The following is a 24,359-nucleotide window of genomic DNA, read 5'->3' on the forward strand; positions in this document are numbered from 1 at the left end:
CAGCAATTTACAGTCTTCTATAATTCTATATTTCTTCACTATAATCCACCAGAGTTTAATAGTGAATTCAGTAATGAGATTTGAGTTCGTAGACTGGATAGTTTCTTCTCCCAATCTTGCTTGTGGATGACATGATAGGAATAGGACAGGCTTTTAAGGGAGGACAGCAGTATTGAGGATTGTTAGACACTTGGAGGTGGTGAGGGGGGGAGGTGTCGGGCAGCATGGCGCGCTGGCTTTTCAGAGTCAGTGAGGTAAAATGGGAAGGTGGTAGGAGTGGAAGCAGAGAGCGCTGCTAGTCATCAGAGGACAAAGGCAGTTCATCAACAGGTTCACCTGCACAGGGACAAGAAGGAATCATTAGGTGAGAAAAGTTGTGTTGTGAGCTGCCTCTGTGACTGAGGCAGCGTCTAGTTGGTTTGACAGCTGGGTAGCTCCATTCTCTTTATATTTGGCTTTGTGATACTGCAGGCCATTGATCAATTGATGGGGGCAAAGGTCAGCTCTCCCTCGGGGCTCTTCCTGGTTTTCTATTGTTTTTCTATCAACAGCGTAATGTTGTAAAATGAATGTTTCTTTCTAAAAATGGCAACTCTGTAAAGTGATAATATATGTTATGTCCAAAGCCCAGCACACTTCTAATGATGATCTTCTTCCTCTCTTTTCTCTCTTTTAGCTCTCCAGACCACACAACCTCCCAAGGTCCTTTTCCCCCCAGACAGACAAGACACAGTGATAGAAGTCACACCTGGTGAGGAACAGCAATTCCTCTCTATTTCTTTATCCTTGGTTTCGGGTGATGATCCTCTAGGTCCTTATTTTTAGAATGGCATCTCCATTCTTGGTGCGAAGTGCTCATCACTTTGGTGTCTCTTCATGGAATGGCGTGCTCCATCAGGGCGTTTCCACGAACACTTTGGTTTCAGCCTGTGGCAGCGCATGTGATCCATTTCACTTTACTGTGGCCTTTCAGTCATGCGTGAACTTTAGCGATGGAAGTCTACTTGAATGTGTTAACGGTTCTGCATCTTGATGATGAAAGATGCAGATAAGCGTACAGCTGATTGATTGATTCTGCAGATCTGTCATTTACATTTAGCAGTCATTGTCTTTTTTTAACTACTGCAAACAAAATAGTTAGGGCCGCCTCACGGGAGTTAAGTTAGTGGAGATTATTAGCTGTGTCCCAAAACCTAGGCTGCATCCTTCGGAGGACCCGGCCTTCGCGGTCTACGTGGGCCGAAGACCGAGAAGGCCAGAAGTGCGAGGCTGTGAAATGGGACGGTCTAGCCTTCAGATTTGCGTCACTGCTGTCTCGGTGGAGTTTAATAAACTCGACCGTCTGCTCCTTGCTATCTAAAATATAACAGGACACTGGCGTAAATTCTTGACCATCTCACACTTCTGTTTAATCAGTTTTCTGTTTGACGTTTTTTCAGCTGTGTGAAAAAAAAAGGAGGAACCCACCCGATGGATTAATGAAGTTTTATTTAATCTAATCTAATAATTTTAATCTCAGCCAAACTGATTTACTCACGAACAAATAAAATACAGAAAAAAGCCAAACAATAAGATTTTTAGGTTATCTAACTGATTAACCTGAGTAGTGAAAGACCGTGGGGATCTGAAAACATTTTGTGGCGAGAGTCCGGTGTTCTCGCCGGCTCTGGTGACTCGTCAGCTTCGAGCTGGGTAACAGACGTCTCCGAAAACGTCGGAGCACTTTTGTAAATATGCGATGTCTTGATAAACCGAGCAGATATTTGAAGTTTAGACAGCTACATTCTCGCCTGAAAATATGTAAAACGTTTATTTTGTGACCCAGAAAGAGTAATAAGAGTAATATTAAAACTTAGTAGCTGCCACCATTGTTGGAAACTGGAATTGGCTGGGCCGCACTATAAATTCTGGCAAATGTTGGGCCACGAAGGATACACCCGACCCATCCTTCAAATTTGGGGAAATAAAGGACACATTTTTCAGCCACATTCGGAGCAGCCTTCGAATTGGGACAGCCTTCGTCGCCTGGTTGTAACGTAATCAGCCTCCAAAGGAAGCGGCCTAGGTTTTGGGACAGACCTATTGAGAGTCTTCTGTCCTGTCTTCCTGTCCTCACCCCAAACCGGTCACGGCAGACGGCTGCCCATCCCTGAACCTGGTTCTGCCACAGGGTACTTCCTATTAAAAGGGAGCTTTTCTTTTCCACTGTCACCAAATGCCTGCTCAAGGGGGGTCCGTTTATCGTTGGGGTTTTCTCTGTATTATTATGGGGTCTTTACCTTACAATACAAAGTGCCCATATACAGTTCAGTCAGTGTGTTTTTATATTTGCAAACGTCTTCTACATTTAGCCTGGTTTGTGAATCAGACCGAAGCCAATTGGCCAAAATAATCACATCAGCTGGTATAGCTCCTAGGGGCTTTGTAAAAGGATACTTTACTGAACCCTGAAGGGTCATTGGCTCCATCGGTTAGAAAGCTAGAGGTCAGCTTTGACCACTGAACAGCAGGCAGAGATTTAGAGTCTCATGTGAGATAATGCAGAGACGGTGGCTCGGTGAGCCTGTCAGCGTGCACTTTATCCTTTGCAGTCCCGTCGCGTCTGTGTTCTTTTATCTCCCCCAGTCAACGACTAACAATGACTTATGTGCAGATATGTTCTCAAACCAATTTACTCTGCGCTTAAATATTTGCAGCACCCACACGGCACTCGCTGCAGAGCTGCCTTATCTACTGATGCGACCTGGCAGAGAGTCAAAACCGTGACATTTAAAAAATTCCCGTCCTTTCACTTCGACTCATCTTCAGTAGATGATTTTCAGATGAGAGTAAAAGTTTGTTTGGATTGGCAAATTATATCAGCCTCAAAAAAATGACATTTAAGTGCCGTCGCTGCAGCAATATAACGAAAGCAACAGGAAACGTGACGTCTAACGGGAAGGTGAAGAAAAAATCTATAAGCTGCTCATGAAAAAACAAGAAAGGTGAGGTGAAGAATCTATGAGAGAAACATGAAAAATTCAGTGCTGAAAGGATCTCATTAAGATTTGCTTGTGTACCGATCAGTGTGCGCTGTGCTCTGAGGATGGCCCAGTTGGCTGCCTTCGTTCCCAGCTGCACGTGTGTTGTGTGTGTCTAAGTGTATAAACCTGTCATGCATGCGCGTGTGTGTGTGTCTGCCCTGCTGTTTGGCGGTCTTTCTGACAATGTTAGCACTGTAGGCAGAAATGTGTTTGGATGTGTGCACAAGTCTGCGCTTTTGTGTGTTTCCATTAACTCCAGATTGATGTAGTAACAAATAGGCCCTAAGGCCTCTGTAAACTGATTGCAGCAGGGACACCTTTTAATGGGCACTGCATTCTCACCCCTACCAAACACAAACACACACACACAGCCACAGTGTGACCCTGTGGTACATTTTTAATTATCATCTTGTTTTAACCTGGGGGAGATTTACATCAGCAACCACAGTTATGTTCTTCATTTTCCTCCACCCCCCTCTCTCCTCCACTCGTCTGCTCCACTCTTCTTCTTTATATTTACACTTTCACTCATTTTTTTCTCTTCTTTCCATCCTTTTATTCTTTCTGTCTCATTTCATCTTCGGTACCTTCACTTTCTATTTCCTTTAATATCGGTTTTATTTCCTTTTTCCTTCTCTCTGCCGTCCTGCTCGCCACCGCTTTTGTCATTATTCCATAATGCCTTGGGTTATACATGCAATTTGTTTCACTTCCTGTTACTATGCCGACATGGTCTAGAGGCAACAAACAGACAAAAATAACTATTAAACATAAATTTGTGATATTTGTGTTAAAAGAAATCAAAAGTAAAATCAGAAAAGCTAACAGTGTTTGAGGAGTTCTACACACATCCCGGATATCCTGGAAATTCATCCTTACTCTGAATGTGCAGCTTTGTAATAAATGTTAAGTACTACTGCTAAGGATGAGCAACTTAAATATGTGAAAGAGACGAGAATAAATGAGTTATTGGAAGACTTGCTGTGTTTTTATCTAATCAATGGTAATACTTTGGATGGAGTCCAAAGAATAAAATATGTTTTCTGCCTCTTTAAACACATCCAGAGTTTCCATCTCTTAATACATTTTTGTTGCCAATTAAACTCTTTGATTGTTTCCAAACTGTCACAGTTAGAAATATATTCAAATTGGAAGTCAAAAACAAACATTTCCAAAACTGGGCATGTTTAACTGAGTCTTCAGGAAACGATTAGTTGCCATTATTTTTCCCAGCATAACAGAGAAGTGGAAGTGACAACGCACCCTGACAAACGGAGCATAAAGATTGAGAACCAATGTGAGTATAAGATCAGTGTTGCTGAAATTATGAGACACCGCGATATGACTCGCAGTCTAATTTAACACTGTAAAATGTGCTTTCTGCTCATCGCAGGCTCAACAAATTAAGGTTCATCATTTAATTCAATAATCATAGTTCTCAGATCGATATTTAAACCCGGTGAAGCTCAGCTAATTGTTGGACTGTCACACGCCTCTGACGTCTGTCCATCCATCTTTCTCAGACATCCACCCTAATGGCCTCCAACTCTTTGATTCCTGTTTCCATCTATCTGTCAACTCCTAATTTTTTTCTCTTGTCATCACAGCAAAGTGTTGCTATTCTGATGACCAAGCTGGATCTATGTTCCAAACACAGCCTGCCAGCTCATTTCAAATCTATCGCATGTGACGCATTCGGTGCAGAGGATGTGTCGCTGTAACGCTGTCGTGCTTCATGTCTTTGGCATCAGTTTGGGATTAGTTGTTGTTGGGATACTTTGGAACCATTTCATTGATTTAAGGCTATTATTTATTGCCTGATTTGCTTTGAATGGGCAGAGGAAGAACTAAACAGTTCAAAATCTCTCTGCAGGCTGGTGACTGGGACGGTCATTTTGAAAGTAGTCGCAGTTCTAGAACTTTTCCTGAGTAACAGCCCCATCGGAGATTTTAACATGCACTCATTCACGTGACCACTAGAGGTCTACTACACAATCAAACTCAGCCATTCATAAAATTCAGAGCAAGCTTTTTAAGGCATCTAAATGCTTCACTTCTTTTTCAGTTTTCTCCTTTATTGAGATTCTTTTAAGTGATTCTCTGTTTTATGGATGTTTTTCTTGTTTTTGGCTGCTGTGAGACAAAAATAACATAATAGCAAAATAATATTTAAATGAAGTACATCTGACCTTATATTTAGATTTTATAACACAACAAAATTAATTCGCTTCCACACTTTTTGTTTTAAGACAGAAATATTGCTAACATCCAGATTATAAAACAACCAAAGTTGGCTTAAAGTTGGTCCGTCTCCCCCTTCATAGCTGTGCTGCTGCTGCTTTTAAATCCCCACTTTGTGTTAGACTCACCCAACCTTCATGTCAAGGATCGTCACCGATAATGAGAGTCGGGTCTCCAGCTGTGACCCAGAGACCAAAAAGCAGTGTTTAGTAGTAACGTGTCCAAGCCCGAAGGTGGCCGATCTGACCGGCAGCGTTTTTTGTGTTTTTTACTGACACTCTCTGTGTTTTGTTTCAGTTTTCAGTTTTATTTGTCATATGCAAGTTAGCACAGGGTCAACATTGCAATGAAATGTGTTTGACGAGCAGCAGTCACTCAGCAGCATGGTACAGTAGAAGAAAATATAATAAAATATAATTTAATTTAATTTAATTTAATTTAAAAAAAAAAATAATTATGTTTTGTTCCATAAATTATCCTTCAATTAAACCTCAGCTGCTGATGTTCATTTCCCAATGACACGCCAAGCACTCTGGGAGTTAAATAGCCTTCATGGAAATCACCTAAGCACACACAGGCACACAACCTGTGCTTTTTAGCATTATGCAGATGAATTAGCCACGTGGACGTCAAGCGCACATTCGCCAAATTTATTCTTGATTTTGATAAACATTTGAAGTCGTTGCACAGATTGATGTTTTCATTTCAGTTTCATTAGCTGCTGCCTGAGTTTAGACACCACACAAACAAGTCACGCTCTCTGATACTTTCACACATAGAGCAGTATTAGATGCTGCTGTGAGGTTTGCTGTGAAAGGCAGGGGAAGATAAGGAGGTAAGCTTTCTTCTCTTTACTGCCCCCCCCCCCCCCCCCTGTCTTCTTTTTCTCTGTCTGTCTCTGTCTTTTTCCTCTGCCATCGTATTTATCTCTCTACGTCTGTCTCCCTCTGCGCCGTGTCTGCCTCTATCTCACCTTCCTTCCATCTGTATATCTTCCCTCCATCACACTCTCTATATCTCTAACTGTCCTTTTGTCTTTCTCTTTAAAGCTCATTCAGCCTTTTATTTTTTCTTCAAATGCTTTAAAACTGTGAGGCACCATATCAATATTCCCCTTCAACCTGTCACAGAAAGATAATGTGAGGTAAGAGCGGGATAAAATGAATGCAAGAAAGGTCTTAATGTTCCCGACATCCATCCTTCAGAGAGATTCTGGAGTCATTCTGCTGCATCATTCTGCACCGAATTCCATCAAATGATCGGCAGCAGAAACATACAGTGGCAAAACAGGAATGTTATTGCTGTAGTACCACTGAAAAAGTAAAGGACAGAAGGTGAGGAGGGTAAAAATGCAGGAAAAGGAAGGATAGAAGGAAGCAAGGAAAAACAAAGTACATAGGAATGAAGGTAAAAGCTTCTGACAACTGACAATAACAATACGTATAGCAGTTTTATATTTACATGTGCAATAGTGCATAGCGCATATTTGATTGAACAAATTATGAAAAAATGAGGGGTTGATAACCTGTCAGCATGGATGCACAAAAAAGTTGGAAAGAGTGGCATAAAAACAGCTCAGAAATGAAAAAAAAGTAAAGCAAAAATTGGCAAGAGAAGAAAAAAAAGTTTAAAAAGGCAGCCGAGATATAAAAAAAGGAAAGAAAATGAGGACGCGATAGTAACAATGGAACAACAAGAGAAGAGATAGGAAGTGATAAAATAAGAAGTGCAATATGTAGATAGAATCAAAGGGAAGAAGTGAGGAGCAAACAATGATGAAAAGGAAATAAGGAAAGGAGAAATGTAACTCTATGAATGTTCAAAAGACTCTTGTGTTTCCATTACAGATTCAGAAGAAGAAGCAGATCACAGTAAGATCAGTGGGAGTCAAGTTTATTTGTGCAGTGCAGTTTACTTAAATATAATCAGTGTGCTTCAGGTTGAACTGCATTAAAATTAAAACAATTATGTACGCTAATAGATTAGACCTGTTGATTAGGTATTTGCTTGACTGACCTTCTCAAAGTGTCCTTGCCGTGTTCTGACTGTCCAAAACACACACACACATACTAAAGAAGTCCTTTAAACACAGAAAAACAGGAACAACAGGAGGCTGCTAGAGTAAACTCAAAATGCAGACATGCGACAATATAGAGTCCAAAGGTTTTTGGACGGAGATGCAGTTTTTGTATTTCTTCTGCATCACAGTGGATTTGAAATGAAACAATTTAGATGTGATTAAAGTGCAAACTTTCAGCTTCAATTCAAAGGTTATGACAAAAAATATGAACAATAAATGTTACATTACAGACAGCTTTACACACAGTCCCAATTTTAATTAAACAATTCTAAGAATTGTTTTTAATTCTGTATAGACGTGATAAATAGTGAGAGCACGAGGACACAATCAGTAAATTATAGTGAGGGACAGAACGCAGACAAGGTGAGAGGAAGCAGAAACAAAAGAAATCACACACTGGTGGAAGCAAGCTACAGATCTTATAAAACAGAGAACCTCATACTTAATGGAATCATAAAAATTTCCAGGTAGGCTAAATATACTTGGCAGTTTGAATTCTGTTTTCATATTTGTTTGTTATTTGCTCACGCACCATTTAACTGCGATGCTGATTGAGGCTGATTACACACAGTTGGCATTTTTTAGTGGCTTTCTCTCCTGGCGTCAATTACACTTTCCTACAAAGCACTTCTCCACTTTGATAAACGGTACACACACACACACACACACACACATACATACAAACACACACACATATAGATATATATATATACAGGGTGGGCCATTTATATGGATACACCGTAATAACATGGGAATGGTTGGTGATATTAAAGTCCTGTTTGTGGCACATTAGTATATGTGAGGGGGCAAACTCCTCAAGATGGGTGGTGACCAGTGTTGGGACTAACGCGTTATTAAGTAACGCGTTACAGTAACTACGTTATTATTGTGGTAACGAGCACGGTAACTAGTTATTATGCCAAAATCAAGAACGCGTTAGTCGTTACTGGGATTTAGATAGGGTCGTTACTCGTTACTTCGTGTGGTGGCTATCGCGGAGTTTCCACAGATTCAGTAACGTTAGCAAGTGGTGGAGGCCAGCAGGTGGATGAGGGAAAGGGGACGCAGAAGGAAAAGAGACCCGAGGCGGCCGCCGGTCCAAGTGTGAACTTCAGGTAAGAAGTTATGACCTGCAGTCTATCTGGGTCAGATATAAACCAAGTTTAGGTGGAGTTTATTTTCGTTATTCTGACTTTTTCCGTACTGCGTACTAGCTAGCATGACGTATGACCTATACAGCTGGGTGGGTGCTATGAAGTTAATGATGTTGAACTTTATTTTGTTCATAAGTTATTAGAGTTGCCAACCGTCCCGTCTGGTATTCAGAGAAAATATTACGCGTTTCTTATTGAGGTGAAAAGGAACAGTTTGTCCCGTAATTCAGCTACAATGAAAAAGGCACAAAGCTGGATTTATTCTGTGTTTGCTGCACAGCTGCCTCTTCTTCTTTCATTCTCCCCCCTCCATCTCCTGTTTCTACTTCAATCATAAAAACTGATCAATGATCAGCTGATCGGCTCTCTTGTTTGTTTATCGCCCACTTCGCGCCAGAAAGTAGAAACCAGCGGATGTCGCGTTAAACAACAGCAGCACGTTTAAGCTTGATCAGCTGTTGTTAGAATTTATTTAATATTAATTTCTAGTATCAGCTGATGTTTGCTGGAGCTGCAGCTGCAAAAAAGCTGCTGGTCATGATATCGGTTTGGTTATCTGGTCAGAGGGAAACATGAAGATGAAACCAGGAGATGTCCTTACTGAATCATCAGAGCTGAACAGGTGATGGAGAAACAGGTTTACCTTTTAGTAAACTGTAAACTGTTTCTGAGAGACAAATAACACCAGGATCCTTTTCTAAGTAGCTGACAGCTGGTAACTGTGCAGGTGCGGATCTAGCAAAGTTTTGCCAGGGGGGCCAGGTAGGGCATTAACAGGGAGAGGTGGGCACAAGGAAATGCTTTTCTTTCGATCGTGGCTCAAGAGTTGGGAGTTCGCCTTGTAATCGGAAGGTTGCTGGTTCGAGCCCCGGCTTGGACAGTCTCGGTCGTTGTGTCCTTGGGCAACACACTTCACCTACCGCCTACTGGTGTTGGCCAGAAGGGGCGATGGCACGATATGGCAGCCTCGCTTCTGTCAGTGTGCCCCAGGGTAGTTGTGGCTACAACTGTAACTTGCCTCCACCAGTGTGTGAATGTGTGTGTGAATGGGTGGATGACTGGGTGTGTAAAGCGCTTTGGGGTCCCTAGGGGGGACTAGTAAAAGCGCTATACAAATACAGGCCATTTACCATTTACTTTCTTATTCTCATTTAAAATGTCTAGCTTTTAAAAGATAATTATCTGAATCTTACAACAAACGATTGATAGATTGATGCATATATACCATCAAGACAGTGTACATCACTGTCACAACAGCGTTTGTTTTCATTCAAAGGCTTTATGATTTTTCCTATAATGGTGGGCCGGTCTCTAGTCAAAATGCCCAGGCCAATTTTTTGTCCCAGTCCAGCCCTGTATGCAGCTCATCTGAAGTCTGGTGTTGCCTACATCTTCCTATTCAGAAGGCAGAATTTCAGAGTTCTGAGTACAATCAAAGCATCACGACTGCAGTTTTTGTGTTGGATGTAAAAGGCGCACATGACGCTGTGATGTAGGCTAGAATCATGGCAGCAGTCAATGACGGTCCAGGCGTGGGATTTCTCTCGTGGAAATATGCACATTATCTTTTCCTTTCTATTGGTAGGTGGCACAGTGCACTTGTGGCAAGTAAACAAGCTAGAAGACTGGCAAAGTTATGGAAGCAACACATTAACAAGAGAATTCTGAGTAAAACTAAAGTTACTTTCCCTAGTAACTAGTTACTTTGAAAGTAACGAGTAACTTGAAGTAACTGAGTTACTTTTGATAGAAGTAACTAGTAATGTAACTAAGTTACTAATTTAAAGTAACTTACCCAACACTGGTGGTGACCATGGTGGCCATTTAGAAGTCGGCCATCTTGGATACAACTTTTGTTTTTTTCAATAGGAAGAGGGCCATGTGACACATCAAACTTATTGGTAATGTCAGAAGAAAAACAATGGTGTGCTTGGTTTCAACATAACTTTATTCTTTCATGAGTTAAAGTTTCTCTTTGTTCACAGCCATTGACATGTCGAAGAGGTTAACACCTGAGGAGCGGTTCGAAATTGTGTTGATATCTGGGGAATGCAGTAACCGGGTCATGTGCCACAAACAGGACCTTAATATCACCAACCATTCCCATGTTATTACGGTGTATCCATATAAATGGCCCACCCTGTGTGTGTGTATATATATATATATATATATATATGTATTGCCTTTTAATCCTTTTCCACACACTCACACGCTTTAGCTATAGCAAGTGCTTGTGCACTGCATTGTGTTTTAAATCTCTCTGTATTCTTTCAAACTCCTTTTTTGGTAATATTAGTTAACCCCTCCTGTTTCTGATTGGTCACCACTCTTGTCATGTGAAAGCCTCATAGCTAATTTGGAGAACCCTGGCTCGACTTAAGGAGCTGCGCTGCTGCGACCTCTTGCCTGATTGCCAACGTTCTTGTAAGCAAAGCCAGAGCATCAAAAGGATTTCCTGGATATGTTGAACTCGCTTCATAATCAGTGTTTTGTTACACATTACCCATTACTTTTCTTAAAGTAATGCAGTGCATTACTTAATTACTCACCAGAGAAAGTAATTCAGGACACTACTCATTGTATTACTTTCTCATTACTCCAACAAATGACCTGAAACTCACTGTCTCATAATTACCAGTTAACAACAGAAACCCACAGGCTACAGTCCCACACTCAACACAAATCCCAATCCTAATCAGGACACATGTGATCTCTTACTGTTTAGGTGTAAAAACAAAGCCGAGGACATGAAGCAAAAATGAAAATCCAGCTCTAAGAGTCTTCAAAGCCATCGTCACAGCGATTCTACTTTAGAAACATGAACAGGTAGAAACAAAGGGTGCAAGCCTGACTGCTCATCACTCACTTCAGGCTCTGACTGTTGGACTGGGGTCAGGTCAGCATACAGTCAGGCTTTAGCATCACTCTGGGTTTTTTGCTAGCTTTGTGTTAGCATGCTGTCTGTGCAGATGCTTCCAAAGAGCCAACGTTCTGTAAGCAGTATAATGTGGAGTAATGTTTTTGTTCTGTACTGTAGTGTACTTGTATTGTTTTTTAATGAAAATATCTCCACTACTGCTCGCCGCTCCACCCTTGTCCTCCTCTGGCAGCTAAACAGCTAATGTTAGCGCTAGCAAGCAGGAGGAAAAAAGGATGTTTGATTGATTTTTTTACCCCTCTCTATCACACGTAGGACACACGGTACATTGCATTACATAAGCTAGTACAAGGTGCTTAGCCTTTCCATCAGCGTCATAATGTTCACACGGACAGTTCTCTCCCTCGATCTAAACGGGCTTTTGACAGACAGGAGAGCAAAAATAGAGTGAAAATCAAAGTTGTGAGGGTGGAGTAAGAGCATCAAAGGGATTGAGAAAATAATTGCAGTTGAAAGGATGATCAATATGCGATGGACGCGCAATAAAGAATGGGTTTTGTTCTTTCTTTTACTCCTGCTTTCATTTGTCATCGGGGGGCTCATGAATATGGTAATCGGCTTTTGTTTGCTACCTTGATGGAGAAGGAGGGACTTGCAGAGAGAGAAAGAGAGAGAGAAAGCAAAGAGGGTGAGAAATGTCTGCAGTGGAGCTGAGGTGGTGAAAACACCTGTATCCATCTGTTTTTACAGGACAAAAAAAAACGGCAAGAAAAGAAAGAAGTGGGCTCCAAGGTCACAGGTGTATGTCGCTGGGAGAGAGGATAGTTAGGAAGAAAACTGAACCATTTGTAGCCCAAGGTCAAATAGTGGTTAAGCCTGTCTATGTGTGTGTGAACAGAATACGATAAAAAAGTATTAAATCATCTTCCATGTCATGTTTCAAAAATGAATGAAAGACTCAGGTTTCAACCTGCAAGCCTGCAATATTATAATTATATGATGCAGGAAATGAGGCCATTACTGGGTAATAATTACATGTTTTTCAGTGCAATGACAATGAAAATACAGCATTAGATACTGTATATAAGAGGTAAGAAATTTACATTGAAACCATTCTTCAATCCTCTTGAAACCCAGCTGGAGAATACGCATTTTTCCTTAACACCTGTGGTTGTCAGATACTGACCAGTCTCTAGGCTTATGTGGTCGGGGCCTTAAATAGTCATTTGAACACCTGTTAATACTAGGATTGTATTTAATGCAACTTTAAAGTACCATTTGGACGTTAAAAGCAGGCTGTATTTTGCACATATGAGGGAGGAGTGTTTTTGTACTGGTGACATTTGTATAATTATTAATTAGTCTAGATTACACTGGGTGCTAAAGTAGTTCTCCAAATCTGCAAATCATCAGATGTTGTACTTCCATAATTTTGAAGCTGGGATGAGTACTATGTGTGTTTGATGTAGCATCAACATACAGCTGAGAAGTGGATCATGCCGGAGATGTTTAAAAATGTTTCTAAGGACAGAACGGTAAATCACATTGCTGTGAAGTCACATGTCTTCTCTAATGGGGAGAGCCTCCAACTTTAAAGAACCACCTGTCAAGCTTCAGGGATGAGGATTTGAAACCCAAACGACATCATCGGAATCTTCCTTTTTTCTCTTGGTTGGCACACTGACTTGAGTCAGTTGATGTGACTTCAAAGCTGCATTTTAGAAAGCAAATACCTTAAAGCCTCAGACCCCGAAGCTGTAGCTCAGCGTTTAAGTGTGTTCCTTGATCTCCGGTGTGAGACAGACTCTGATTGATTGACAATCAAGTGCACTGGTTATTTAACATCATTACACAGAAAGGCAACAGTGTGGCATTAACCTCGATTAATTATTGCATAATTTAATGCCTGGAGGCTGTAAATATTTATTATTCACAACAACATTCATTCTTTCAAGTTAGTTTGTCTGTTTAGTGAATTACATAAATATCACTTCATGCCTTAAGCAGGCAAATAACTTTACAAGGAGGTAAGATTATATAGAAAAACATATGTACAGCATGAATTTGGTAGGTTATATTTTTTTTCTGTTATTTAAGCCAGATGTGTCAGAAAAATCCTAAAAATCATATTTTACATGTCTTTGGTTTTATGATTTCAAATACCTACCACTGAAACTCAAACCTCATTGAGTTAGTTTTTGGAGTCAAGATGAACAACCTGGTAATAATACACGTAGTCCAGTAGTTTGTCCATCAAATGGACTAAAAGTTGTCAATAACAGCAATGCAAAAACAAGCATGCAGGCATACAAGTGAGGATTTGGAGGGACACAGTTTTCCATGTAAGTTTGCCTCTGTGCAGCATCACAGTGAATTTTAAATAAAGCAATCTTGATGTGATTGAAGCACAGCTTTAATTTGATAAAGTTGGCACTTCAATTATGTCTTGAATCTTTGTACACAACCACAATGGATTGTAAATCAGAGGATGTTTTATTTTTTTAACTTATGTCATTGCCCAAGGGCGGCAGGGTGGTGCAGTGGTTAGAAATGTCTCCTCACAGCAATTGGTCCTGCGTCCTGCTTGTGTCTTCGTGGATTCTCTCTGGGTACAGTCCAAAGACATGGGGGTTAGGTTAACTGGTGATTCTAAATTGGCCGTAGGTGTGAATGGTTTTCTGTCTCTACGTGTTAATCTGGTGACAGATTGACGACCTGCCCGGGACGTATCCTGCCTCCCGCCCTGTGACAGCTGAGATAAATTTCTGCAACTCTAAAGTGGATACGTTGAAGAGAACGGATGAATGGATGGCATTATCCAAATACTGATGGGCCTAAGTTTATGGAGATACAGATTCCCTCTGTCATAGTTAGATTTGTAGAGAGTGTGTACCTTTTTCTAGTGAGTCCAGATTTTGACCAGTGTTAATTTTGTTTCTTGTAGTCTGACTTTTTGTCACACAGACATATTTTTACCATAACCACACAGTGTTATACTTTATCCATCATCCAATGCATGCTGATCTGCTGAATAATGTGTATAATGGTTGTGTACAGAGTTTCTTACAGCCAATAAGATGAAGTTTTCTAGTTAAATGGACTATTTTTGCCTTTCTGGTTTCACCAGGCAGTGACCTTGAGCCCTCACTGAGAAAGATGGTGCTAGGTGGCTACATATGAGAATTAACGCACACATAGGTCTGAGATTAACCTTCCATTTCAGTAAAGGGTGGGCCATCCACTCTGGGTTAGGGCTACGTTGCTTCCCCAAGTGGAAGAGTTTAAGTATCTTGAGGTATTGCTCCTGAGTGAGGGAGGAAAGCAGTGAGAGCTTGACAGATGGATTGGTGCATCTGTAGAGATGTAGAAATTGTACTGGGATGTTGTGGGGAGGAGAGACTTTGGCATGGAGCTGAAAATATTGATTTATTGGTCAGTGTACATTCCTACTTTCATTTATGGTGAGCTGTGTGTAGTGACTGAAAGAGTAGGATCATCAATACAAGAGGCAGAAATGAGCATTCCCTAAAGGTGTCTGAGGTTAGCCTTAACGGATTAGGTACAAGTCTAAGCCACCTTTGCTACACTGGGTACAATATGAGTTTTCATTCCGTAACAAAAGCCCACCCTTATCTCATTAGCTGGGTGGGTTAAGTCAAGGTTCGGGAGGAGCAGTTGTCCTCTGAGTGCCTTCTACTTCGGGTGATTCAAACTGTTTAACTGGGGTGGATGGATTAATGCAACACAGTTTACAGTAAGCTAATTAAAGTGCCTTAAATTATAACTCAATAGTTAAGAACCAGCTGTCTTAAAAAAAAGAGAGAGAGAGAGTGATCCTGGCTGTTGTTGTACAGTCTTTTCTGTGTTTCCATCACTGTCCGTTTAATTCTGCTGCAGTATTCCCACTCCGCCTCTGTCTTCTTCAAACCCCCACTCTCTCAGCGGGATAAGGATCCTGTGGAGTCAGAATTGGATTTTTATTAAGAACAAATCCCCTTTGAAAATCCACATAAAGTACACCACTGAGTGTGTGTGCATGATATGTGTGAATGAAACTGAAAGGATTAATGACTGGAGTGAGACTGGATTTCCACCATGCAGTGTCTGCAGTACCTACAGTGTCTGTTGCTTTACAATATCAGAGGTGTGCTGACACATAATATGGTGTCATGAACTTAAGATGTTTCTTTTTTTAAACTTAAAGCAACCAATGTATCAAATTGTGGTTCATATCTGTCATTGTTCAATATGTTACCACATTTAATGGTAACAAACCAAACAGAATGTGGGTAAAAGGTTATTTCTATTTGCTAGCCAATTTGAAAAAAGTTTATCAACAAACTTCTATCTTTATCTGATCTGTCTGCCCATAATGGACTTACCATTATATAGCTGATACTGGTTGTCAGTTGCTGTGAAGTAAACAGCTACAATTTGGACGTTTAGCAGTGATGGTTATATTTCTTTTGGTAATGGTTCTTTTTGGCATCAATCAACAATCAATACAACTGACCTCCTTCTATTGGTCTAATCCATCCATCCATCCATCCATCCATCCATCTTCTTCCGCTTATCCGAGGCCAGGTTGCGGGGGCAGCAGCCTAAGCAGAGAAGCCCAGACCTCCCTCTCCCCAGCTACCTCCTCCAGCTTGTCCGGGGGAACACCAAGGTGTTCCCAGGCCAGCCGAGAGATATAATCTCTCCACCGTGTCCTGGGTCCGCCCAGGGCCTCCTCCCGGTGGGACATGCCTGGAACACCTCACCCGGGAGGCATCCTTGTCAGATACCCGAGCCACCTCAACTGGCTCCTTTCGATGTGGAGGAGCAGCGGCTCTACTCTGAGCTCCTCCCTCCTGGATGGCTGAACCTCTCACCCTATCTCTAAGGGAGAGGCCAGTCACCCTTCGGAGGAATCCCATTTCCGCCACTTGTATCCGCGATCTCGTTCTTTCGGTCACTACCCACAGCTCATAACCATAGGTGAGGGTAGGGACGTAGATTGACCGGTAAATTGAGAGCTTCGCTTTTACATTCAGCTCTCTCTTCACCATGACGGACCAGTACAGTGTCTGCATCACTGCAGCTGCAGCACCAATCCGTCTGTCGATCTCCCACTCCCTTCTCCCATCACTCGTGAACAAGACCCCGAGATGCTTAAACTATAGCTCCTTGTGCAAATCCAGCCAATGACAAAGGACCTTGGGGATTTGTGCACAATTAAAAATACAAAAACCCAAATGTTTCAGGAGTGACATCTCGTCTACATAGTTTCAGTCCACTCAACATCAAAGATAGTCTTTGAGATTACATGTTAATGTTCTCTGTCATATATGTTGTTCTATCCACTGGACACCCAAGCTCTTTTTTTTAGGATGCAGCTAGGGATGCAACGATACCAATTTTTTCAAACCAATACGATACCGATACTTGGATCTGAGTACTTGCCGATAAAGAGTACAAAAACCGATACTTCTACCACACACACACAAATACAATGAATTGGAAGACAGGTTTTATTTTATTCTCTGCTGATAAAAAATAAAATCTTAATAAAAATGACCACAAAAAAATTTCAAGTGAAAAATAAGCACTAAGTCTCCACATTGTAATTTAACAAAATATCACTGAACTATTGGCACTGTCTCGAGCTTTCAGAATAATAAATAAACACTTCTGTTTGGAATAAAATAAGTACAAATTAGGTTTGAGAATAAAATAAACTTAAATTATTGCAGAGTGTCCATACTGTAAACAAACAAACAAAATAACTTAAGTATTCGGCATTGACGAACAAACTCCTCATCTGCCCGTGGATCATCAGTCCACTGTGCCGTTAAACCAAGAACTGACATCGCGCACACACTGCTTGTCTTTACCTCTTCAGAAAGTTTTGGCACCATTATCTCCCTGATTTTCTACGACCGGCATTGGCTGGTCATCCAGAGCGATAAAATGAGTCAGAGCCTCTGTTATTTTAACTGCCCGTGGAGCTTCTCTTGACATTTTTCATCGCTTTTCCAAAACCTGAGTTAAATTTGGCTGTTCCGGTCCACACTGCTGACATTTTGTTTAGTCTAGCTACAGCAGCCTCCAGTTTCTCTTTTTTATCTGGAGCTGCCAGTCTCACTCGCCTAACCCTGTGCCTGTTTAGCGCGGGATGTCCCCCTAGTGGCCAATCTAAAAAACTACAACAGAAATGACAAGCCACCCTCTGATTAATGAAATAAGTTAGTATCGGTTCATGGTATCGGTTAACTTTTACGAGTATGAGTACACACACATTTTACAGTATCGGCCCCGATACCCGATACCAGTATCGGTATCGGTGCATCCCTAGATGCAGCAGGTCTATGATGAGCAGAAGAATCAAATCTAAGGACCAGCACCTACACTCTCTGTACTTACCCATTTCTACCACAGACTTTTAAGCTGTTGATTTACTGAGCTGAACATTTGATGGTCATTTTACTCAAAGATAGTAATGGATCTTTAAAACTGCCATGTATAGGTATTAAAGTAACAAATTCCATCAGTGCACTTTATGTTGCCTAACAGAATAATTGATGCATGTTACCATTACATATTCCTCTACAAAATTATTGTGTTTACAGACGTAGCCTGACGGCCATAAACTAAACTAAAGTGCTCTGCAGACCTAAAATGTGCTTCAGGCTTTCTGGGGGTCTCTTCTGGATTACAGTTTTTAGAGAAAACGTATATTTCTTTGCAATGTTTATTCAACTGTAGAGAAAACAATTGCAAGTCAGTCAGTCCAATGAATGTATAAACAAAGCTTTAAACATATCGTGTGGTGTATTTGTTACTTATTTGCATTATCTTCAACTTCCCCTTGAGAGTTTCTCAAATATGTTGACTTTCATTGGTTCTGGGTGAATTCTTACCCCATAGGTCTTGATCATGAAAGAGCATTCATTCAAACAATTGTTTGTTAATTTAGGAAAAAGCACTTGTTTACAACATGAGTTTTCATTCCCTAACAAAAGCCCGCACTTATCTAATTAAATTTGGTTTGTTGTTGTTCTTACTGGGGGGAAAGATGTGTTCCCTATAGCTAATTTTACAACAGGGAAAGAAATCATTGTATGCTAGACACAGAGAGTAGAATGAAAGATGACAGCAGTGCTTGTTTTACATGACAAATATGCGTTTTCTCTTTTATTGTAGAAATAATCATGGATTCTGCAGTCTCCATGTCGGTGCATTGATTTATTACATTACATGCATGTCTGTGGCGTTATTTTGTTGGCCCGTGTGTGTGCATGCTCTCACAGGGCACCACTCTTTTTTCCCTTTTTTTAATCCCTCTTAACATTTTCACACTTTTAACAGCTGTGGGAGCAAGAGCAAGAGGAGAGAAATCATAGAGGAATCTTAAGTGGAATAGTTTGTTTCTATCACTTTTAGATGTGTAATGGGGGTCAAAGGGTCTCTTACGCTCACTCTCCCGCCACAATAGGCACAGCTGCTCATCTCACTAGCTGTAAAATGGGTTTTTATGAACTCAAGATAGTGATACACAGCATGTTTTTGACAACTTTGAAGGACAGTAATGCTCATAGCGTTTCAAAACAAGGCATTTCAAACCCTCAGTATTTTTGTCTGTGGTGCTTTTTCAATTTTTTTGGAGCCACACATGAAAATGTTAAGATAAGAGGGTGGAAAAAAGATGGGTGAGGATTAGGGGTGGGCGATATAAACGATATACGATAGAAACGATATAAATTTGGCCAACGATAGAGATTTTGGCCCTTTCTCAATTCTCAAGTACGCGAGTACGTACTCGCGTTCTCGGCAGGTACGTACTCGCCGAGAACGCACGGGAGTACGGACTCCCCGAGAATGCGAGCACGGACTCGCGATTTGTACAATTGGAACACCAGCGTACTTGATGATGTCACAGGTCCGGAGTTTTTACTGCCGTCCTTAATTTAACTGTGAGTAATATGTTATGAAGCTTAACTTTAATCACAGCCAAACCGGTTTACTCAGGAACAAATAAAAAGCCGAAATAAGCCAAACATTAACATTTAGAAGTGATCTAAGTGACTTATATATCATGTTTAACCTCAGTAGTGAAATCTCTATTAATAAAAATAGTGTACATGTACATACGTGTACATACCTTAATAAAAACAAGCAGGTGAGATGTTAGAACGCTTTTATTTTTATTTTAGTGGACACTCAATACAATAGACAGCTACTGGGGTTTGGGGTTTGTTTAACCTGAGTAGCGAAAAGACCGCGGGGGGGATTGAAAACGATCTGCCGGGAGTCCGCTGTTCTCGCCGGCTGTAATAATCCTCATCCTCGCTATCTGCTATGGAGCTGGCGGGTCACAGACGTCTCCGAAAACGTCAGACCTCGTTTGGAAATATATGATATCTTGATAAACTGAGCAGATATTCGAAGTTTACACAGCTACATTCTCGCTTGAAAAGAACTTAAAAGTTTATTTTGTGACCCAGAAATATTTAAAAGTTTTCAGCCCCGCTCGTCCGCCATTGCCGCGTTTGAGTTTTGGACGGAATGCATTCTGGGATATTTAGCTGTACCAAGTCCACACAAGTCACCACCGATGCATGCTCGATAAAACGGGCGGAGCGAGAACACATCCGGGACTTTTTCGCGTTCTCGGCTTGATGCGTACTTCGAATTGGAACAGTACTTGGTCTCCGACTGATGACGTATCACGAGTACACGAGAACGCAAGTACGCACAAGTACGCATATTGAGAAAGGCCCCGCGACTATATCGCTCTATCGCGCATGTTGATGATGTCATCAAGCTGCGCCTGTTTTGGTCAAAAGCACGATCGCAGCGGCTACAACCATTATCATCTGCAAATTATGGCGGGCGACAGTCATAGCAAAAAGTTTAAGCACTTTTGAAATATGGGGAAAGTCAAAAACTTGTTGTTGCAGTATATTAATGACTAACCTCGTATTGTGGATGAATGATCTCAGTTGTTCTCTTGACTGAAGTTTGGCCCGTTTATAGCATCCTGCTATGTGATTGCATTTGTCCCTGACCACCAGAATCCCTCACGTTAACTTTTATCGAGTGGAAGAAAAGTTAGCGTTCATCCTCCAGCTTCACTGTGCTAATGTTATGCTAACATAGCTGTGTCGCTAGCAATCACGTAGCACAACATTATATACCAGGTAGTCCAACTTCAGTAACCCTGCAAACGCCACTGCTGTTTAGTTTTCTGTCTTCATTTATGTTGGAAGTGGTAGCAAAGCTGTACGTTTGAATTAGTTTCAAAATTCTCTCAGTCAGAACATGGTATGTCATGTTTAGGTGGAAACTAGCGAGCTAACTTTCTGTTAACGTCTAACTCCGTTAAATTTAATAAATTCTGTTTTCATTGATTCCTGGATGTTAAACTTAATTGTTACACCTGGTAAAGCAGCAACACTGATGATTTTATTAAAGACAAAAGAATTTAGACCGTTTTTAACTCTTAGTGTTCGTTTGACTTTGGGACCTGAATAAGACGGAGTTTTTGACCCAGATTACTCCGCGAAGCTTCTCACTATGGCAGCCGTAATGCTCTGACAATCCATCAAGCAGTGCCGCTTACCAAAGTTGTACTAAAACATCGGTTCAGAAGAAAAGAATACAGAAGAAAAGAATATATTGCGATATATCGCGATATATATCGTTACCGCACATGCTTCAAATTATATCACGATATGGATTTTAGGCCATATCGCCTAGGCCCTAGTGAGGATAGTACCAGACTTTATAACAATAACATTCTTGGAAAGCAAGCTACATTCATTGTAACTCTATGGATGCAACGATAAAAACATACATACCTGCTACTTATTGCTAAACAGAGATGGGCAGTAACGCGTAATCTGATTACTTTTTTCAAGCAGCGTTTAAAGCATAGAAGTACTCACATTACTTTAATTTTTAGTCCGTAAAAAGTGACAAAAACATTAGCGTCCGCTGTGCACTCTGTGTGGGAAGAAAACTTCTTTCTACAGCGAAAAATTAAACTTCAAATCTGAGTGAGCAGCGAGCACGCTGCCGCGGGAATGTGGCATTCACAGAGAAACCCCCGGATCCCCCCCTGACATGACCGCTGTGGGCAAACCTCCACCCGCCCCACTCCTGATAAACAGGTGACAATAGATTTAATAGCTGCTGAGTCTTTGATTTTATTTATTTTCCGCTGTGTTTTACTTGCATCTATTTGAAAAAGTGTAAACACAAAACATTATTTTATTTTATATGCTGGAATATGCAGACAATAGGTTTAAATGTTAAACAATTTCTTCATGTCAGAGAATCTTGCATATAATTTAATTTTTGCTTGATGCAATGTGCATAAAGTTAAAAGATTAAAACGATTAAAACAATTTTTAAAAAGAGACGTTTCCATTTGATTCAATTTTATATGATGGATTACGCATAAAAAAATAAAATAGGGCCTAAAAGTCTGTTGCTTTATTACGTATTCAGGTGTGTATCATGTTTTTAAAGTAACTAAATAACAAGTAACTAATTACCCTAGAAAGTAATCAGTAATGTAACGGGATTACTTCTTTGGAGAAGTAATCAGTAATAAGTAACTAATTACTTCTTTCATGTAACTTGAACAACACTGTTGCTAAATAACACTGCAATGTTTCAATCACCAAAACAAGCTTGTTGTACCATTTCCACTACCACAGTGGTTGTGTTGGCTAGTGGCTCGTTGTCGTTAGCTGTCTGCTATGCCTCAAAATACCAGAACGCTAGCATCTAAAACCACCTGTGTTGATATATAACTGTCAAATCAGCGTGGCCATCTGTGTAAATAACTGTGTTATTTACATGACAAAACCTTTCAACATGTAAATCTATAAGGACTGACTCTCTTCTGGAGGTTCTCTCTGCCATTGCTTCATATTTGTAATGCTGGGATCTTACAACAGCAGTCATTTAAAAACTAACTTTAAGAGCATTAAACAATTTTTTTTTTAAAAAAACAAAAATACAGAGCACTCTACTTTTGTTTTGTTTATTTCTTTTTATTTCTAGTCAAAATGACCAAGGGAATTCACAACATTTCTGTCCATAAGAAAAGAGAAAGCAGTTTGAAGGTAATTTCCAAAAGTCCTACGACTATTTTCTTTGCACTTCTCTCCTGATGTAGCTGATGTATTAAGTTGAATAAAAGAGCTCACAAATGTGGCTAGTTATAAATATGAGTAAAACCAAATGACGTGCCTACAATTTTCTCCTACAAGGAGTGTAAATGCCCTTGCATATTGAGTTAAAATTGCTTTGAGAATACAGTAAAGACTGCTCTCCTGGTAGACCATCAACTGACTTTCATGGCGGCTGCCAACTCTGAAAACATTGTTTCACAAATACCTTAGATTGATTCTGTTTTAGCATTTTTAACCACTGCATGCTTGTTATTGTCCTCAAAATTTTAACAGAGGTTGCAGGTGATTCTGAATGTGAGGTGTCAGAATACACGGTGCATCACAGTTGTTTGGTTTTGGCAACAAAAAGCAGATGGTCACATTGTTCTGTACATATGCATACATTTATTGCATGCTACTTTGAGTCTTAATTTTGTTATTCATTCAAATAATGGGCTGATCTCACAACCATGTACTCTCATAATTTGGTTTGCAGCTGAATAATGACTAAGGCAACAGTTGGAGCTTAGATGACACTGTTTTCTTTTTGCACTGCTTGTACTCTGAGCTCTCAGATAGTGTTGGCAGTTCATTTGAGCCCAACATCCGCCAATAAGAGCATGTGACAAGAGTGAACATTAGGTCAGTACAGACACTGCCACAGCAGACTGCTTTGACACTGAGCTGATGATAAAATTGTCATTGTTGGGATAATGCTAACGAGTCTGATCTGACTCATGTAACATTTATTTATTTGTGTAATGTTTAGCTTTCTTTGTACTGCTTTGTGTCTAACCTACTTCTCAACAGGAGCTAAACCGACAAATCAGGTTGATTGACATGCAGACCGGCACAGCATGTTCCTAAAACTATGTAGTGTCATCATCCTCGCTGTAGGATGCCAAGGTGTATCTAGAGATGCAGAGATAATTCCAGCATTAGTGGTAGGTAATGATATCCAAACAGCCCTTTTCCAAATCACCCAAGATTGTTTTTGCTAAAACTAACAAATGTTTAACCGTGGCTCAGGTTTCAACTGCGGATATTCAGTACAGATGAATAAAGGTGTCCTGCCATGGTAACGTCGTGTCAGAAAAGCTTCTATATGTCATTTTAGAGGCTTGATGAGTGATAAATTAAGTCAACTGAGAACACATTAGAGTGTTTAGAGAAAACAACACACTCACAGAAACACACCAGCACCTAATTGAAAGTCACCAGTTAACCTAGGAAAGCTGAACCTGTTACCCATCCGTTCATCTTCTTCTACTTATCTAAATTGGGATTTCGGGGCCTCGGGGAGGGTGAAGCCCCACCCGACTATCATAAGGTGAGAAGCAGGGTATACCATAGACATTTTGCCAGTCCATTACAATGAACCTTCAGTACCTTTGTTTACTACTACTCAGTCTCTCTCTCTCTGTCTCTCTCTCTGTCTGTCTCTCTCTCTCTCTCTCTCTCTATATATATATATATATATATAGATAGATAGATAGATAGATAGATAGATAGATAGATAGATAGATAGATACGTTTATATTGGAGCATGCCCTTATTGAACCTTTCAGATATTGAAACCATTGAATGTAATAGTATTGCCTGCACTGCAGTCCCTGCTGTTCACACCTTTTTGAAACCAGGTAATACGAGGAAATTGAAGTTTGGCCAAAAAGAGATAAGAACTCAATAGTTTTTGTTTGTTTGTTATTATTCAAAACAAGGCTGTGTATGATATAAATGTGTATTATTTTGAAGTAAATAATGTCTAATATATATTTTACATGTATATCTACTTTAGCTCGAGGATTAAAGTTGGAC

The 24,359-nt window shown here is 40.4% G+C and overlaps 1 protein-coding gene across 3 annotated transcripts in view; it reads left to right on the forward strand.

Moving 5' to 3' along the window:
• Positions 1-24,359, forward strand: part of il1rapl2 (interleukin 1 receptor accessory protein-like 2) — a 446,246-nt gene that overhangs the window by 369,819 nt on the left and 52,068 nt on the right. For all 3 annotated transcript variants that reach the window (XM_087847635.1, XM_035910998.2, XM_006781884.2), the window contains exon 7: positions 677-751. In XM_087847635.1, coding sequence (XP_087703761.1) covers positions 677-751 — 75 coding nt within the window. The remainder of the gene's footprint in view (positions 1-676; positions 752-24,359) is intronic.

The sequence above is a fragment of the Neolamprologus brichardi genome, chromosome 2 (assembly GCF_056152115.1).
Source record: "Neolamprologus brichardi isolate AB-2024 chromosome 2, ASM5615211v1, whole genome shotgun sequence".
NCBI classification, from domain to species: Eukaryota; Metazoa; Chordata; class Actinopteri; order Cichliformes; family Cichlidae; genus Neolamprologus; species Neolamprologus brichardi.